Source organism: Perca flavescens, chromosome 16 (genome assembly GCF_004354835.1).
Source record: "Perca flavescens isolate YP-PL-M2 chromosome 16, PFLA_1.0, whole genome shotgun sequence".
In the NCBI taxonomy this organism is placed as follows: domain Eukaryota; kingdom Metazoa; phylum Chordata; class Actinopteri; order Perciformes; family Percidae; genus Perca; species Perca flavescens.
Genome location: NC_041346.1, coordinates 19,807,037 through 19,827,377, shown reverse-complemented (window position 1 = coordinate 19,827,377; position 20,341 = coordinate 19,807,037). Strand labels below are relative to the sequence as shown.

General features: G+C 39.2%; 1 protein-coding gene across 1 annotated transcript in view; it reads left to right on the top strand.

Annotated features, from left to right (window-relative positions):
* The first annotated feature begins 11,343 nt into the window (after nt 1-11,343).
* The window catches only part of astn2 (astrotactin 2), a 295,245-nt gene continuing 286,247 nt past the window's right edge, over nt 11,344-20,341 (top strand). The window contains exons 1-2 of the mRNA XM_028602252.1: nt 11,344-11,855; nt 11,889-12,008. Of these exons, the coding sequence (XP_028458053.1) occupies nt 11,576-11,855; nt 11,889-12,008 (400 nt within the window). The 5' untranslated portion in view covers nt 11,344-11,575. The remainder of the gene's footprint in view (nt 11,856-11,888; nt 12,009-20,341) is intronic.

Sequence of the window (20,341 nt, the reverse complement as noted above, 5' to 3'; positions counted from 1 at the left end):
TTTAAGCTAACTAGTCGTGATCTGTACACATAGGACTGAAGGGACAGTAGCAGCTAGCTAACGAAACTCCTAATGTTCACAAAAATGCATTAAATTGAAATCAGACACCATTGTTAGCTTTATAAGACCTTGAGGTAGATGTTATATAAGTGGCGTGACGAAATTCAAACTGTAAATATACTCTAGTTCTGCCGGCAGCTGGCAGCCAGCCAGCTCCGCGGAGCCCCGAGCCCCGGTAGTCCAGTAACCGAGGAAACGGACACTTTCACTGGGTATGGAGGTTGCCGCTTTCTCGTCAGACTGTGTGGAGCTCCTAAAGTCCGACACGTGTTACCAAATTTGCAATTAGCCATCAATTTTCAGATGGATTGGGGAGGAATGAAGGAAGGAAAGCTAAAAGTAATGACAGAGAGCAAGGCCAGAGTAATGAGAGTAAGGCCATACCTCCGACCTTGTCTGACTGTCCCGCCTACCCCGTCCGTCACCAACGGGACTAACGGATGGGTGAGTCAGTGTGCCAGGATATGGACGGTAAACAGTGGTGACAGCTGACCTGGCAGCTCTCAATGGGGATGATGGAAGATGGTATAAGCAGGGGGTGGGGTCATCCAGAGGTAGATTTTCGAACACTTGGAGTTTGTCTGAGGCACAGACCTGTCAATGAGGTGGGACATGGCCCTGAATGACAACAATCCATTGCTCCATTGTAAAAAGACATGAATTAGCTCTATGGTTCTACTGCAAAAGGCATAAAATACCAGTGGATACAGGCTGGAACTGGTCTCTTGCTGTCTCCTTACCAAAACAATGTTAATAGTTTCAGCAGAAGGTTAAGACAGAAGTTTAAAAAGTGTCAACTGCATACGCATTCACATAACAGAGCATGTAAATGCCCGGTTCCACATACAACTGCTGTTTGCTGGCCACTATTGCAACACAAATTACACAACCCCTGCATTTACTTGATGATGATGATGATGATGATGATGATGATAAACTAAAACTCTAAATAATAAATAAACATGTCATAAAAGATTAATTTTAGAGTAAATATTCTGATTTTAAAAGGATGTCATCTGTTAAGGTCTTTGTAGAGAAAACATAAATGTATACAGTACACTGACCTAAACATTGCACAATTATATTTGATATATGTTTTATTACTATTCTTTAATATCTTGATGTGTTTGTAATTTAGTTTTTAGGACCAAAGATTACCGAAAAAATATGAACAAACATTTTTCTAAATTTCTCTAACCTACAGGTTTTTCCTTTTTCATGTGACAACTTATTTCAAATAGCTTATGGGTCCTCATCATGAGTCAACTCATCCTTAGTCTTCGCAACTGATTCTGTGTCAGTTTTATTCTTCCTCAGTCAGAGAGTTGTCTCCTATGTTACAGCAAAATAAATTCTTGTGTCCTCTATGGAGGACAAGAACAAAACCACATGCGTTTCTGTAAACAAAATGCTGATGCTACCATACAAAAACTCACAAACTTAACTTTTCCTTAGATGTTCACTCAGTGAAAGGAATCTGCAGATTAAAGCTATAGTGCATAGTTTCTGTCGCCCCCATGAAGAATTATAAGTAATGACAACAACAATGTTGGCGCGTCCACATGATACAAGCCTTCTGTGATCCACAGACCCCACCCTTCCTCCCGAAGTTGCTAGTAGCCAAGGAGGACACGGAGGATTAAAAAAACATGATGGACTCTTCAGGAGAGGAATTATTATCTTCACTCAAGTTTCTGCTTGCAAAAGTCGTCGGACGACACAATCTTCTGAACATAGCCATAGCCTACTGAGAAATACAGAGAGAGTTGTGTGGAGCTAGTAGTTTTAATTAGTTTTGTAGCAACTCATTTGGCAATGGCTTGAATGTTAGGGACGTTCATTAATATAAAAAAAACTTTAAACTGAAACACTCATAGTTACATGCCAACACACTAATATTTCTTGATTTAAGAAAATTCACCAGTGCTGATGAAAGCCATTTTGAAGAACCATGAAATTTGTCCAGGTCCAACCCCCACATTCGTCACATCACCTGACAAATTAGGGGAACAGATTTGAAGTCTCTGTTCTTTGAACTAAAAGGACTTATCAGTATCATGCTGTACACATGTGTTGGAATGTGTGCTCAGCACCCACTAAACTAATTTGTCAGGTGGTGTTTGCTGTGTGCTTGCATGTGTTTTGTTGGTGTCTGTGGATGTGTGTTTGTCCTCCAGGTGTAACCCAGTTTCTAATTGAGGAGCTCTTTGTTTACACCTGCAGAACTGGGGCAGTCTCCAGATAACTTAAACTAATCAATTAACAAAGATAGGACAGGAAAACACTGCCAGTACAGCACACAGCTCTCAGGTTTCTGCTCAAACCAACTCATGAACAAGAAGCTGCAAGAACAAGTTTCAAGTGTAACTTCATGAGTTTCATGATTTTATGACACAGTAGCGATACAGGCGTCATGAGTATCATAGCATTGTCATTTTGAGCATGTTAGCATGCTCAAAGTACTGCTATGCCTAAGTACAGCCTCACAGCAGCTAGGATAGCTGCAGACATATAGTTTTGTTTGGATTAACATTTAAAAAGAAACTGTTTGGGGTAGCAAGTTTAATTTGCATTAACACTACCTTTTTCAGCTATATTACAAATGAGAAATAAAAGGTTGAGTTCAGTCATACTAGCTTCTCATATTCATGTATGAAATGTCATCACATGCTTACTCCACAAGGCTCAACCCGACTGCCCACATTAGAATAAATATATCCTCCACTCACAACATTTATGCTATTTCCATGGCACCCATGGGTTCTCAATCCTATTGCAGCCTTCTAACCTGTATCTATAGAACTCTGGTGGGTGTTGCTTGCAAAACATGTATAGATCATTAAGCTGTTAGTGCCTCACACCCACTCATATATGCACATTCATAGAATGATCTCTATATCCATAGTTTTCTACAGCTGGCCTTTGCACAGGTCCACTTAAAGATTTGGAGCTTACAGAATGATATTTCTTTTAAATAATGGATAAGGCAGGGGAAAGCACTATTCATTTTCATTCCAAATTTGCTTCTCTTATCTGGGGATTTAGACTATGATGCTTGAATCTTTAGGCGAGAGCTAAACACAGCCATAATCCCAAATCTAGAATAAAGACATAACTCAAAGGAAAGAGCAGAAGATAGAGTTTTCAATAATTTGCTGACATCAAACAACACTCCACCAGTCAGGCTGAAGGAAGCAGCAAAGGAAAAAGGTCAGGTCCTTCGCTCATTATGCCACAGAAATCTGTTTAACCATCTCTGTCTAGGTGCAGTAGACGTTAGCTTGTTGTCTATCAAATTCAATTTTGAGCAAGTCAGAGGCTGCCACAGCATTCAGGTCGAAGCAATTTCCTGAGCAATAAATCTCATATAACCAACCACAGCTCTCCATCAGCTAATAACAATGCAGTTTTCGTTTCCATAGCCATGTTTAAGTTGCTACTTGCAGCTCTCTGCCACCTCACTGAACACACGACAATCAATCAATCCTATCTGATGTCTTGTTACTGTTTGCCCCCCTTAAAGACAGACAGTGTTCAATGAAATCTATCAGCAAAAGAGGTCATGTCTGCGAAACTTTGGTGTATGCTCCATAGGCCCACACTGGATCTATCCACAGTGTCAGCACTTTCACTAGGAGGACAGCAAAGCTTGTCATATTTGCCCTTTAGGCTAATCTTTGTAGCCAGCTCTTCTATCAGGAAATCATTATGACAGACTGACTAAAATGTCAAATTAACACAAAAGGGAATAGGGAGAAAGTTGCCCAAAATGCAAATTTCTGTAGGGGTGGTGGATGACTTAGATGAGTTCACATTGATGTTAGTTCTTCAAAGTATGGATTAAACACTGAAGTCACAGAAACTTAAACAGTGATTAAAGGATACCAATTAGCTTCTAACTCCATGCATACTTAAGATGTCACTAGCAAGATGAATAGGGTAGGTTTCAGTTTACCTATTAGAAACCAAAGACTGTAAAAACAGATTGATTAAACTGATAACTTTTGACTAGCCAGTTTAGAGAGTAGTAAATGGTTTATGTGATTGAAAAAAAAAAACAATTTATCTTCAAAAAGTGCACTATGGTACCTATGTCGTCAAATTTTTGGAATATACTCAATTCAATGTTCCCCTCTTTAATATAAGGAGGCAACACTGTTGCCAAGGATTGAAACTGGAAATAAATGCATCATTGAATTTTTATGCATTCTCTGACAGGAACCTTATGATGATAATTTTGTGCAGTGGCTAGAGAAAACCACATGGAGTGCCCTATGCTTTTGTAGTAGTACTAATAACAGTAGTGTGTGTTGCACACAAACAAAATAAGAAAAAAAATTGGCCTTGGCTATTTGATATTCTAAATCAGAGGTCTTCAACATTTTTTAAGCCAAGGACCCCTTAACTGAGAGTGAGACAGAGCAGGGACCCCTATTACATATATTGTATAAAATTAAGTTGCATATTAAAACTGGGCCTAAAGTAATGTGTAGGGCATCCTAAAGCCTTTACCTTTGTAGTGCCTAGAATACTAAGCTATTGAAATATTTGTTGGCATGATTTTATCAATTATGTTAGAATGTTAAACATACATGTGGCACAGTGAATCCTTATTAACTGTATCTGTGGATGGCGGTTAATGGCTAGTAACCCTATTGTCAGTGTTTTTTTTCTCACAAATAGGCTGATTTATATTTGCTAATAATATGTTGGATTCATGTAAAGATATTTTAATTTTTTAAAACACTTTAAAACAATTAACAATTTGGAGACCCCCCTGCAGTGCTCTCTGAGGACTCCATAGGGATCCTGGACCCTCTGTTGAAGATCTCTGTTCTAAATGATGAAATGAATACAACATTTAAAAAAAGAAATTAGTTTTTATTGAATTTGTCATGTGTCTTTTGAATTAAGGTTGATTTAAACAGAAACGGAGGGCTTGAATGTTTCAGCACCATGGAGAGTGAGTTTGCAAGCAAATACACATGAGGTTCATCTCATTTGTCTTCATTCATTGCATCTTTGTTTATCCTACTTTTATCTTTTCCTCCTGTCTTAGTTCCTCCTACTTAAAAATGCACAGAAGAAATGCAATGAAAAGATGGGAAGACAATGGAAGAGAGGTAGCACATCCTTGAGTCTCAAGCGCTGTAGGCAAAGTTGGTGACTTATGACCGTTGCATAGCTAGGTCAGCTGTCAACTGGGAGAAAGTGCTCTGTGGCATCTTTTGAAGCCGACAGATTATGGGATGCACTGCCCAAATAATACGGGTGCAATGCAATGCAGTTATTTTTAGACATGACTAAATATAATATCTAAAAAAACGCCACTGCACATTGTGCCTCAAAATAAACAGTTTGACTCTCAGATAAAATGGCCAAAGATACATAAAGTGTACTATGAAACCAGGGTTGATTTAGAAAGCATCTAGGGTTAGAATGTCTCAAAACCATAGAAAAGACACGCAGAGAGAGATTGTTTCAATATCCAAACCTGTGGTACAGTATTTGCAAGTGAAGTGCCGACTTGTGTGACATATTGCTGGTGATTGCAATTGTGTGGTGAATTTAAAAGACGCATTGGGACGCACTTAGTTAATGAGGTCTCCCCGTCGCTCACGTTTTGGCTCAGTTGTTTGAGCTCAGATGCCGTTTTATTGTTGCAAAGATACACATTAGTAGATACAGCAATACAACAACAAAAAACTGAAATTGAGAAAAACATACTTGCGGGGGGGGGGGTGGGGTTGTAAAACAATAAAGTAAGTGATAAAACCATGTGAGGTTCTGCCAAAATGACAAAGTGTTTGTAGCTATGCAATTACTCTTGCCATCCCAGAACAGAGAACATAAGGATCAGCATCACATTTAACAGGCAGGCGTTTTTAGTTTGCATCGCATTTCATTAGATTTGGAAGTCACTGGGCAGGTCATACATTTGGAAGAACAATAAGTTGTTATCATTGTATTTCTCATTATCATTTATATTCACATTCAAAGATATTACTTAAAATTTAAAATGTCATGGCCCTACCAATAAGTTTAATATATGTATGTACATTCATCATACATCATTCATTGTATTCACACTAATGCAATATGTTAATTAGGGTTGGGTATTGTTTGGTTTTTTTCGATTCCGGTGCTAAATCAATACTTTTAAAACGGTGCCGGTGCCTAAACGGTGCCTGAATCGGTACTTTTCAATAAAGTTTAAAAAAAAAAAAGAAGAAGAAAAAAAATAAGGGTAGTAAACAACAGACAACAGTGACTTGTTTATTGCTAAGGCCATGGTCAAAATTAAAGATTTAATAATAACGTAATAACTATAACAATAACTTATTTCACAAGTAAATTGCTGTTGAACCCCAGATGGGAAAAGGGTATTTTACAATTACTGTGAATGCACCAGGAGGCTACCTGATTTAAGTGAATCTGTGTTGTTTAATTCCGACAATGGCAGCTGCGAGTGAACGCACCGTCTGTGTTGTTTAATTCCGACCATATAAACATACTGTATATCTATGAATTGCGACAACGGCAGCTGCTGCGCTGCAGAGCAGACTGTTACATCCCGCTGTAGAAGTCCTCCACAGTGAAATACAGTCACACTTTACACTGTTTAACGTTAGCTGTCAGCATTTTAACCGTGATTAATCCAGCTGCTAGCTAAAGGTAGGCTAACGTTACATGCTGTCAGGTGTAGTGTAAAGTCAGGCACCGAAATGAGGCACCGAAACTTTCGTTCTTATTCGGTCTCCTTACTACCGTTTACGTCGGCACCGGTTCCCTATTGGCACAGAGTTTTGGTACCCAACCCTAATGTTAATCAATCAATAAATCAAGATTTATTTATATATAGCACCTTTCAAACATAACAAAACCAATTCAAAGGGCTGTGCAGTGATTATAAAACAGCAGACAAAAACAGAGATAAAAAAGTGCCCTTTTTACTCATGCCTAGGAGAGTAAACATCCCTTACTGACAGATTGAAATGACCGACACACATATTCATCCATATTTGGCAACTTGTAGGACCCTTTCAGCAACTGTATTCCTAGAAAGAAGGCTTGTGACAATAAGGTCAGGGCAGACATTAGCTGACATTAGATACTTTACCTTAAAAAAGTGTCAGCAAATATGCAGTCATTTCTACTCACTGTGGCTTGGGTGAAGCTGTTGAGTTATTTAAAGGGAGCAGGCACGTTGACTGCTCAGCAGCAAAACTGACTTGGGTAAATTAATGCAGAGTATCAGTTTCAATGGCATAAATGATAACTGCAGGGTTTACTTTAAGGCACTCTGTTTTACCAATGGGCTGCACTCATGATCTGGGTAAAAATTGGCTTGCTTAGCCTTTTTCAGAGGGAACATACAGTACATGTGCCAGTGCACAACTTACCAGGTGGCATGTACATGTGCTCACAACCGCAAGTGGTACTGGGACAGACCCTGTGAGTGAATGCTTTAGCACCATAAATAAAAGCACACAGAGAGTGTGTTTGAATATTTCAGCACCATGGAGACAGAGAAAGACTGGTTCTGTGGCACTTTTCCATATTAATTCTAAGCAAGTTTGGAGTAAGCAGTATGTTCACACTGGAAAAGTGACAAATAATAAGTATACTTAAAGATGTCAGTATGCATACACAATTTGTAGATGTGTGTGTGTGTGTGTGTGTGTGTGTGTGTGTGTGTGTGTGTGTGTGTGTGTGTGTGTGTGTGTGTGTGTGTGTGTGTGTGTGTGTAGACACACAATGTAATACACAAAGGAAAATATGGAGCTGCTCACAGATGGGATACACTCAAATAAGTTGTTCATAGTGGCAGAACTGTTTCAGGAAGATCTTGGCAATAGCAATAGTATTAAATATTTGGTAAAATATTTGAATTTGTCTTTGTTAAGTTTAATTGATAACTGTGTTCTCAGTCAAGTCACTGTATGCTTGATGCATGTCTTGTATCCTTTGGTGTTAGTACAGTTCTAAAGAAGACTACATTCATTTCTGAGGGACTAATTGCAAAAACATGATATGAAAATGTCATTGGGACACAGTATACATTACAGGCCAAAAGTTTGGACACACCTTCATTCAATGCGTTTCCTTTTTATTTTCATGACTATTTACATTGTAGATTCTCACTAAAGGCAACAAAACTATGAATGAACACATATGTAATTATGTACTTAACAAAAAAAGTGTGAAATAGCTGAAAACATGTCTTATTTTTAGATTCTTCAAAGTAGCCACCCTTTGCTTTTTTATTAATAAGGGAAAACATTCCACTAATTAACCCTGACAAAGCACACCTGTGAAGTGAAAACCATTTCAGGTGACTGTAAGCTCATTGAGTGAACACCAAGGGTTTGCAGAGTTATCACAAAAAGCAAAGGGTGGCTACTTTGAAGAATCTAAAATATAAGACATGTTTTCAGTTATTTCACACTTTTTTGTTAAGTACATAATTCCATATGTGTTCATTCACAGTTTAGATGCCTTCAGTGAGAATCTACGATGCAAATAGTCATGAAAATAAAGGAAACACATTGAATGAGAAGGTGTGTCCAAACTTTTGGCCTGTACTGTAAGTTTAAATGTTTCAGCATCATGGACAAAGCACAAGGACACACATTGTCTCTCTCACCCTCAGAGGACAGGAAGAGTGACACAGGCAAAATAATATTCAGTCCGGGTGATCAATTGTTTTTTTTAAATAAGTAGAAAGGAGATTAAGTGAATTGTTTATTTAATGAAAAATAAATAAATAACATAACAATGCTCTGCATTTTAAACCTTGATTCATCTATGGGCCTCTTAAACTAACCCAGCCTACCCACTAGCCATTAGATTTAGAAACTAACATCCCAAATGATAAATATATATATATATATATATATATATATATATATACACACACACACTACCGGTCAAAGGTTTTAGAACACCCCAATTTTTCCAGGTTTTTATTGAAATGTATGCAGTTCAATGTCTTATTGTACTCTGAAATGAAAGCATAGAACAAATTAACAATTTAAGTTAAAAAATAAATCATGGAATCAATTTATAAACCAAAATGTATTTTAAATTTTTGACTCATCAAAGTATCCCCCTTTGGCAGATATAACAGCTGAATACACTCGTGGCATTCTTTCTACAATGGAAATCAAATATTCTTCAGAAAGTTCTTCCCAACTCTGTTGCAGAAGTTCCCATAAATGTGTGGCACTTGTAGGTTGCTTTGCTTTCACTTTTCTGTCCAGTTCATCCCAAACCAGCTCAATGGGGTTTAAGTCTGTTGACTGTCCTGGCTACTCCATGTTTTTAAGCTTATCATCTTGTTCTTTTTTGCTAAGGTAGTTCTGGCATAGCTTGGACTTATGTTTTGGGTCATTATCTTGCTGTAGGATGAACCCCTGACCAACTAGGCGCATACCAGAGGGTACTGCATGGCGCTGCAAAATGCTGTGGTAGCCGTTTTGGTTCAGGGTGCCTTTCACTCTGTACAAATCACCGACCCTGGATCCAGCAAAACAGCCCCAGACCATCATGCTTCCTCCTCCATGTTTGATAGTTGATGTCACACGCTGAGGAACCATCCTTTTGCCTACTCAACGGCGTACAAAAATCCTGCGTGATGAACCGAAGATTTCAAATTTTGATTCATCAGTCCATAACACCTTCTCCAGTCTTCAGTAGTCCATTGACAATGTTTCTTTGCCCAGCGAGCCTCTTTTCTTATTCTGGCGTTTCTTGGCTTTCAACAACTCGACCTATCAAACCTGCAGCTCAAAGTCTTCTCTTTACAGTTGAAACTGAGACTTCTTATTAGCTAATAATAATTAGCTAATAAGCTGTTGTCCTGTGAGCCACCTATCACGCAAGCTGTTGACTCTCAGAAACTTGTCTTCTGATTCTCATCTCTTCCTGTCAGAGTTTCCCCCAGTTTCTAAGTGCCTTTTGATGGTGAAGAATACTGTACTCACTGACACCTTGACTTTCTTTGCAATTTCTCTGTAGGAAAGACCAACATTCTTAAGTGTTATGATGGTCTGTCTCTCTTCCATTGTTAATTGCCTTTTCACGCCATTTTTATGGCAACACATTACTCTCTGCAGTACAATACTGTTCAAATAATGCTCATGAGGGTATGGTACCACAGTGTGTTCCAACAATACTTTTATACAAACAGAGGGGGTTGTAAGTAATCCAGACAAGTTGGAACACCTGTGGGAATTGGTAGCACCAACTTTCAAGCTCCAACAGCTTTACGTTGTTAACCCATTTAATGTTCCTTGAAAAAAGCCTTTTTGTAAAATTCTGAAATGTATATTATTTTTCAGTTTTGGGTAACCTTACTTTTTTTTAACCTCAGGCAGTTCACCACTTACCTTTGTACCATTTCAAGCTATTCATTGGACTTGAAGTGCTAAAATTTCAATAGAAAACTAAAAAAAGTGGGGTGTTCTAAAACTTTTGACTGGTAGTGTATATATATGTAGCTTAAATAGGTTTGTCAATACCTTTTGACTTTTTAAGCATTAAATGAAGAATAACTTGTACAGAGCATTTAACGCTTTATTTTATATACATTTTCACTGTGTCTGCATAACTTATGTATTATGTTGAATTAATTGTTTTTGTTATTGTTTGTATCTTGTTACTATTGCATTTCTTTTACAAACATGGGACTTTATGATGAAAATCTATGAATATAATTTTCTGGTGCAGTCATCCTTGGTGATACAGTATATTACAGGATGGGATGAATGTACTTTACTCTGAACCGTGGTCTTTCAGGTGAAACTGCAGACTAAAATGTCACATTTATTTTATGCACGAACTGTTTTAACAGTGCACAAGTTGACAGTAGGTGTATGGATGAATGAAAATCCCCCGCTGAGCACTTGCTGCTGAGTCGTTGAGAGCTTGCCTCTATTATAAAATGAAGGAGGGGAAGCGGGAGTTTATTATTAATCACTAAAGACACAGTGTGTAAAACATTAATCCTTGTTTTTTATTGATGAAATATAGACAGTGACTATAGGCTGTCATCTGAAGCACATTGACTTAAATTGGTTTAAACAAAAAAATACATTATGTGTTATATTTGGCATATGATGTTAATGTCTGAACCCTTACTTTCAGTATTATAGAAAACACTTATTATTAAGCACTTACTATTACAATCAAAGATTTTGTATTTTCTTTATGTATTTATCTTTTTAAATAAATTAAGCCACGCGACAGAAAAGCCTACATAACTAACTTGCTGACTCCACCTCTTGTCTGCCTTTTAAAATGACACGTGCTTCTCCGTGTTTACGTGATTTGGTGTCCTACAGTGTGAATAGAGATGGATGCGTGTGTGTGAGGCGCTAAAAGATGTCATTCTCACTACACCTGTGCTGCCGCCTCCTGGACGGACGCGACTCTTTTGCAGCGACGGTACTATAAGTGAACGGACAGCTTATGAGCCCCACTCAATGCGAGAGAACCACACACGAGGAGCGGGATGGCGAGGATGTTACCGCTGCACCTTCGCGTCCTTCTTGTGGGGCTGTTGTTAACGGGGACCTTGACAGTCCAAGCAAACAGAGGGGCGACATCGGCTGACGAAGAGAGGGAAAAAGAGAGCGACGCGGAGGCGCCATGTGAGGTGAAAACCGTAACCGTGTCTACCCTGCCCGTACTCCGGGAGAACGAGTTCAGCTTCACCGGCGGAGCCTCGGGCAGCGTGGTCGGAGGAGGGGGTCCTGCTGGAGCAGGTGCTGCTGCTGCTGGAGGAGGAACTGGTGGTGGTGGTGGTGGTGGAGGAGGAGGAGGAGGAGGAGGAGGAGGAGGAGGAGGGGAATCCCGACTCCTGTTATTCGTTAGAACCGACCTACCTGGGAGAATTTCCGTAATGGATGATCTTGACAACACAGCTCTCCCCTACTTCACACTCGGTAAGAACTGCTGTGGTAGCCACTGTGTTTTTCCCTCCAACACGACGACCAGTCAAGCTAGATGCACGTTTGTTCGCATAGGGTCCACGCACGCTTGTAGCCTCTAGATGTTTAACCAGAGCTATACATTCCCCAAATCATCCACTCGTACGCGTATTCCCTGGGGTGTAGTCACCTGTCCTGTTTCCAGTACCTTGTTAGGGTTCCATGTTAACTATCATGTTTAGCCGACATGATGATGCAGGTAAAAAAAGGTAATATACGATTCCCCTTTCCCTCATGTTACTTAAAACACTGCTGCTTCCGCATGGGATACAAACTTAATATCGCTCATGTTTAAGTGACGCTCTCTATTCCCTTCCCCTCCTCCTTACTCTGCCTCTCTTCCTGTCTTGCTTTCCTATTTTCTGGTTAAATATGATTATGACTTTGAATTTCATGCATACCCTAAGTATGCTGCCCCAATCAAGGAATGCAATTTAGCCCTGCAAATATGCATGAAATTGTTATTTTATTCTCACTTGAGCAGATACTTCATACATGCGTTGCTGGTGGTATAAGTTTATTAGGCTACAATACCAGGCTAGAGTTTGCATCACGGTCAATATTTGGCATGGTAGTTTTTAAGGGAAGCTACACATCCCATTTTTGTGGTTTAGTCCCAGTAACTGAGTGAATCCAAACAGCACAACACTGGTATTTTACAGGTCATCTGAAGTTCTCCTTGAAAGCCATTGACCTTAAAAATGGTCTTCGGAGTAGCGTCACTGATTGGATAATCATAGAGGACATACTAGTGGGAAAGTATTTCTGCCTTTCACAAACCAAAAAAAAGATATTTGCTTTGTAAGAGGAGCAGACTACAGTACGTATAAAGGGAACTTGCTTACCTTGCTTTCTGCATATGTTACACTTAGAGCCATGTTTCACAGAGCCATGAGAAAGATGGATGTTCTTATACCTTTCCATTTGGTGTGTGAGCAGATGCAGAAGTGCAGAGTGTGTGTGACACACAGTAATGTTAAATGCAATAGGCCACACAGGGTGGACCAAAATTGCAGAATGCTATATGTTTTCCATTTCCCAATCAGTTCAGGGCAACTCTATTGGCTCATAATGATAGAAAACCTGTGATATGGCAAATACAAAGATGCAAGACTTGGTGTAGGTTGTTGATGGTGTTGTTACTGAGAAAATACATGTCTCATTACTACAGTTTTTGGACTCTGGCTTGCTATCTTCTTCTTCCCCCCCCTCTGCTTTCCCGGTCTCAGTTTCATTCTCTGTATGAGGAGTGCAGAGTAAACAGGCTGCGCGAAGCAAAGGCAGGCAGGCTGATGGCTGGAGCATTAAGCTAGTAAATCACTTTCTATTCTCATTAAGGACAGCCGTTGACTGGTGAGAAAGGCCTCTCTGTCCTCCCAGTCAGCCAGCTAGCAAATTTGCTGCTTCGCCCTTCCAGCGTGGAGGGAGGCGGAGGAGAAGGGCTTTGATATTTATAATGCAAGCATGTTCACTCAGAGAGAGAGAGAGAGAGAGAGAGAGAGAGAGAGAGAGAGAGAGAGAGAGAGAGAGAGAGAACAACCTACATACATAGTGTATATATAACAACAAAATAAAACATGTATAAGAAAATGAAAAAACTAGTAACGAGTTTCTTTTTATAATAACATTACACAGCTGATATTTTCCTTTTTTTTTTTAGTGGATGGTAGAACAGTGGAGTATGATGGCAACGCTTCATTCCTTAAATGCGGCTTTAACACAAAACCTTTTTTTCCAAAACACTGTAATGCACCCACAAAAAAAAACACATCAGCATATCCAATGCTTTTTACCAATGGTAAGAATGATATTTAGGCCGTGTGATTGATAAGTGCATTGATGTATCTCACGGTTTGCTCCATTGTTATTTTTTAAACACATAAGGAAAAGACAAACAAAACAAGAAGACGGGGGAGGGGAAGGAGTCCTGTACGTTTCCTCTGCACTGCCCTTTTTACTCATCCATTCTCCATGACACTAGAGGCAATAAATCAAAGCTGAGCAGGCAGCAGGCCACGGTGGGAACAGGGACTTGCTGTCCTTTTCCCACCTTCCCTAACCTCTGATGTTCGTTGGACCAAACAATTGGACATCTGACAGAATCGAAGAAGCAGACACTGGGCTGTGCTCATTATGGTTTGGATGGCATTTGGCTAATCAATGTCAAATTTTAATGCAGTTGCAGTGTAATGCAACTTTGTAGCATCACACTTAAAAATTCTAGGGAGAGAATTTCTTTGCTCATTTTGAGTGATGTGGGACTGGATGGCAATCGATATGTTTAGCAACATGGCTGACTCTGTAAACACCTCATTAGGAGTTCACCTTTTTTAAAACCTTCAGGCACTTAACGCAGGAGTGAAAACATTCAAAAGTATCCCAGTCCTTTATCGCCTCTTTCCATCGAATTGGACTCAATCTTTCCCCTGTTTTTTGTTGTCCCACCACATCTTAGCCTTTTTTTGCGCATCTTATCGAACTCTGGCTTGCCAACCAGCCTTTTCCTCTCTCTCTCTCTGTCTACCCTCTATGCCTCGCTGTATCCCTTTAAGAATGAGTTAACTGCAAACCCTGCTTGCTTGGAGATGGGAGATTAAAAGCAACAGTGGTAAAGTGAAAAAAAGAATGCCTGCACCAGAGCACTCTGTTCCCTGTGGCACAGAACATGTACACACTGCACTACATCTCAATCTTCTGTCAGGTGTTGAGCTTAGCACTGCAGGACAAGTACTGAAGCGGGTGGGGGTCAACCGTAGAGATGGGAGTTATAACAAGGTGTGGAGCTGAGATAGAGTGAGTTTTTTTATTAAGACTTTTTAAATTTTAGCAAAGCCCTTAATTTAGCGCTGTTTTGAATTGAGTGTGGTTGAGAGTACTATAAACAAGCTCATCCAACTGCTTTACCAAGGGTGTAAAGAGAGCACAGAGAATAGGATCCATGGTGGAGCTTGTGCAGGCCATCAAATGGTCTATTTGTCATCATTTGACCTGCTATAATATACCTATTGGAGGCTGTCTTTTTAAGATGAATGCTCTACAGGCAGTCTTATTTGTAGTGGGAATTCTTTTTCTAACCACTCTGTACATGTAATGCCCCAGTGTTCTCAGTTTCATGTCTCTTGGTTTGTTCATATACAGCAAAATCAGGGCAAAAGGAAGCTCTGCATTAAGGTTTGTTCTGGCTGGCTAGCCAAACAGAATTGCCATACATGAGGTTGGCTGCAGGATCACAAGATTTTTCCAGAAATTCCGTTTTTTGTTATAATTTATGTTTTATAATTTGTTGTGAAGATCTTGTACGATTTTTTTTTCTGCTTCCACCGTGACTTGTCAGCTACTTCGTGTGTGGATGTAATTAAAAGGCCAGTGTCTAATTGTATTTTATTTATAAGAATATGCATTTAGAATGTACATTTTTATACGTAAGACCATTGGTAGATTCAGTTTACTGGTGCGAGCCAAGTGTGATATGTTGAAGTGGAAATGGAAAACAATGTTGGTGTTTTTTTTCTGAACATATGAAATGCAGTCTACACCGCTTCAGTTGTATGCCATTTAAACTTTTAAAATGAGACGTTTTGAGGTTTGATGATGATTAAGATACCACAGCTGATGATGGTTTACACTTGCATGTGTTGATGGTTGATTAGTCTGGGTGTTAAACACAGACACAGCTTTGTGTATAAAGGTTGTAGCTCTGATGTTGTTTGAAAGTTTTGCCAATAAATGAAAGTAATCTCAGTAAGATGTTGGGCCATAACGAAGCACTACAATGGTTAAAAAAAAATAGGACAAAGGCTGTCATTCACACACATTTATCAGTCCCTCCAGGATTTTGCAATGTTGAGATCGCAACAATTCACACAAATTCCACCAATCGCAATAACCGGAGTTTCCCGCGACATCAACCAATCACAGCAGTCCCACACGCCAGACTTTGTATCAGTATGTGACTCTGAGAGCCACTGACAAAGTGGGAGTGAGAATGAGTTGACGTAACACACGTACGTCACCAAATTCATTTCCTTGTTTCTGATATGAAGATGAGGCGTGCGTGACTCGAACATCTCACATTTACCAACAAAACGTACAGTAAAAGACCGTGCAAAACATTTCAGACCGTCCTGCCAACCTGTATACATTTTAACATCAATGTATGCTGTGACAGTTTTTCACTCTAAAGCTAAAAGCTGCTGCTGTTTCAATCCTGTTGGCTCTCTTCTCAGTTACCCCTGTGACTGACGCACAGACAGACAGAGACACACACACACAGTGGATGCAGGATAAACCAGAGATGAGACGTACAACATGACCTAAATTGTGGACAGGTATGCTCGATATTTTAAGTACAATTATAAGTTAAAGTCCAATAGCCTAAGTACTTTATCAAACTGTATGAATGTGTGTCCCAGGCCAGGATAGGAAATTAACTAACAATGTAAAGATCAACAAGCCACTGACGGATATGTTAAAATTTGATTCATTTAATAAATAATTTTTTTGTCTTAAATCCACCAGCCATTATCATATTATACCAACATTTAGTAATACGTAGTTTTATTCTCCCCGAAACAAGTTTGTTTTTAATTTTTAAAGAAGTTTACCCAAAAAAAAATCACAACTTCTTTTTGCAATTTTCAATGTCTCTCGCAACTTCATTGCAACAAAAACGCGAAAGACATCACAACTTTTAATGCAATTTTTCTACAAAAGCTCCAGCAAAATCAGGCATTTTAGACCGCAACAATCTCTCAAAAAAAGGCCACAAAATCCTGGAGGGACTGATTTATAGAGCACAGAGCTGCCATGCAATGCGCTGGCCTGCCCATCTGGAGCAACTCTGGGTTCAGTGTTGCTCAAGAACCTTTCGACATCCAGACAGGAGGAGCTGGGGATCAAACCGCCAACCTTGTGATTAAGGGACAACCCGTTGTCCTGAGCCACAGCCACCCAGTTGGTCTAGTGGATACATTCTACAAGCTTTTGGAGTGATGAACACCATACTTCCAAAAGCTATCCCCTCATTTAGTCTTGCTGTTAAACACATTGGTCTAAAAATTTCCCATAGGTGGTTAACTGGGTTGAGATCTGGTGACTGTAAAGGAAATAGCGTATGATTTACATCATTTGCACACTTCTCAGTGGCCCCTATATGGAAGCTTTCATTGCATTCTCCAACCATTTTCTCAGGCTTTTCTTTAAATTTGTTGATATGCAGTGACACTACGCTTTCTCTTTATCTTCATTAACAGGATTAATGACGGAAGACAAGTATTCATATCCACAACAGATTACAAAGTGCAAATCAGGCATGTGAACACAGTTTTACAATGACTAAGATGTATAACAGAACCATGGATGCACCCCGACCATAGAAGTGTGATGCAAGGAGTGCATATGCCTATTTTGGCTTTTGTGCATCTACATTTTTGTTCCTCGCGGTCACATAGAGCATGCTGGTATTTGCTAGCAGCACCATGTTTGATTGTAGTCTGAAAACGCTAAATGCTTTTTTGTTTGCAGTATGTATACATCTTTCATTACATACTTTCCCGAAAACAAACAACAGGGTATCGGGTTGTATTACCTCACCCAATGGGAAATTCATTTGACTGGCAGACTGACTCAGAGTGAAGAATCATGGTCATATAGCTTAATGGCGGCAGGCCTAAGGGATGGCATGCAAAGGATGAAGGAAATATGGTCCGTGACCCATGCCGGTTGCTTTCCTTTGCAGAAACATATTGGTGCAAAATGCGAGAGCTTGTAGACTTGTTAGAATGTGAGAACTTGCCGAACAAAAATCTAAACTTGTATGTTAAAAATTGCACTTGTAAAAAATATTCCCACACCTGTGAGCTGAATTTTAAGTCACAGAACGAAAAAAAACAAACTCATGAAAGCTTGTAGAAGGAATTCTGAACTTGTAAGTTATAACTTCCGACCGTAGAAAATTTTCACACATCCGTGTTCTGAATGTGAAGTCACAGAAAAAATATTCACAAATGTGTAGATTTACATTAAAACAATGACAGCTGCAAACTGGTAATGCAACATTTACATTTAAATTATTTTTTATTTTTTTACTCTGGTCCAATTTTCATCACAACCACATCTCTGTGATTACAACCTCTCAAATCTGTCACTGCAACTTCACATATGGGCTCTCTCGCATCACAAAGTGGCGAGTCTGCATGATGCGACTTTTGCAATACTTCCTGCGATACATTTGGTGCAGAACTAATTTGTACCTGTGGACTTAGGCTGTGGAGTAATACAGTCATTGTGTGGAGCTCTGAGCGAACAGAATGAGGAGAGCAGCAGGATTTCTATTTCCAGATAAGGGCCAACTCTGTCTGGCTCATTTAGTGTAGCATGGAAGCTTGGTGGATTAAAGAAGTGTGTGTGTGTGTGTGTGTGTGTGTGTGTGTACAAGTGCAAAGTTTAACATACAAGTTAAGATTATTCTGCAAGCTCTCACATCCTATTCCACAAGTGCTCACATCAAGTCTACAAGCTCTCGCATTTTGCGCCATATTTACCATCATATTACCACCAGTGTCTTTAGTCTTGCCTTGTGATGGTGGTGGACAGCTTTGATCTCAAGATAATTATTAGATCATTAACGTTGCTGAGAGAGGCATTGTAGTTATCTTTGACGGAAAGAACAAAGACGTTTGTGTAAATATCCTTAATGAATGCACAAGCTCAGTTTGTGTTGCCTTTTCCCCTGATTTATGCAAAGCAAAAACATGCACAATTGTTCATACATTTCCCCCCCTATTTTATTAATTGGCTAAGAAGAACAAAGATAATGTTTGGCAAATGAGGGAATGGAACATTTCAATAGTCTTTGTTTTGTTTATCATATATTGTCTGTCTAAAATGAGTCAGCTAAAATAGAATATTTTGGGGTGGTTTACAGTAGCAGGACAAACAAAGAAATGGGTAGATCCTTAAAGTGTGTACCCTTCCTTATACATAAACATGAGGTGTGAGCTCTGTTTATCAAACAAATTAGGTTGTCTGCTTATACATGTAATTGCTGAAGCTCTATGAAATGTAATGGTTGAACCTGATATTAAAAAAGAAATCTGAGCTGAACGTGGTTGTAGAAAACATTTCATCCATTAGCATTTTACAGGACCTCCACTATGGCTTTGGAAGCTTTTATAGGTTCAGTGACAAGCCAAGGGGACTCTCACCAGTACTATCATGTCTCTTCATGTAAGCCGAAACCAGCAGCCTGCATTTATTTAGATATTGGCATCAAAATTGAAAGGTAACCTAAACAACTTCATCAATCTGTAAGAGTTTGATTGTCACCTTTTGTTGCTTTGATGGATTTCTGCTGAGCTTTTTTACAGCATTTTCTGATGTGGGTGAACCTCTATAAGTCCAAGACAACTTATCTCGATATGTAAAGCTGGACTGGTATCAAGAACATCCCGTATGGTGTAACTAATGAGATCATGTTTCAAGCTGATGCCCAAAAGATTCATAAACTTTCTGCTCGTATACTGTAAAGGACCTTTCTAGACTGTGCACCAAATGCATAATGTGACACTGATTTATAAAAGCAATTCCATTTAGTTGCTCTTTTTGCTCCTTGGGCTCCTGTCCCCCGCCACATAATAGAAGGCCCCATGTGACAAAAACTGTGTAATGTACTGTATTTGCACTCTTAGTAAAACACTTTTTTTACAATGCGAGCCAGACATTTGGGGCTCTGGGAGTTTGGGTGAAATCCATCAACTTAAACACTATGTCTTTTAAACAAAGCATGATATATGATTTACAAAGTTCAAATTTGCCTACAGATCACTGAGGTCATCATCTGGGCACAACACAGCAATTGCATCAAACGACTTAAGTATACAAGAGGAGCACACATGAACTTCAATTCACTTCTGATTTGATGGAATAAAAGACAAGTTTCTATTAAAGGCTGTTCGGATAAAGGCCCAGCATTGAATCTAACTTTAAAGAAAGGTGGAATAAAGGTTTTCATCAGATTTCTAAACCGATTTTGATAAATGGATTTAACGTGAGTAGAATGAAAATGGAAGCTGTGCTTCAAAAGGATGAATGATGAACTTGATTGCCATCATTCTGTTATGCTATTTTATTGTTAAGTTCATGGTGAGAACAGCAATAGGAGATAAATATTTATCTCTCTCCACTGCTTCTATCAGAATGTGATGTATTTCTCTCCTGGTATTTCACTACTTAAAGTTGGGCAGATCGATACTGATGCGTACCGACCTGGAGTTTAATTTTGAGAATTG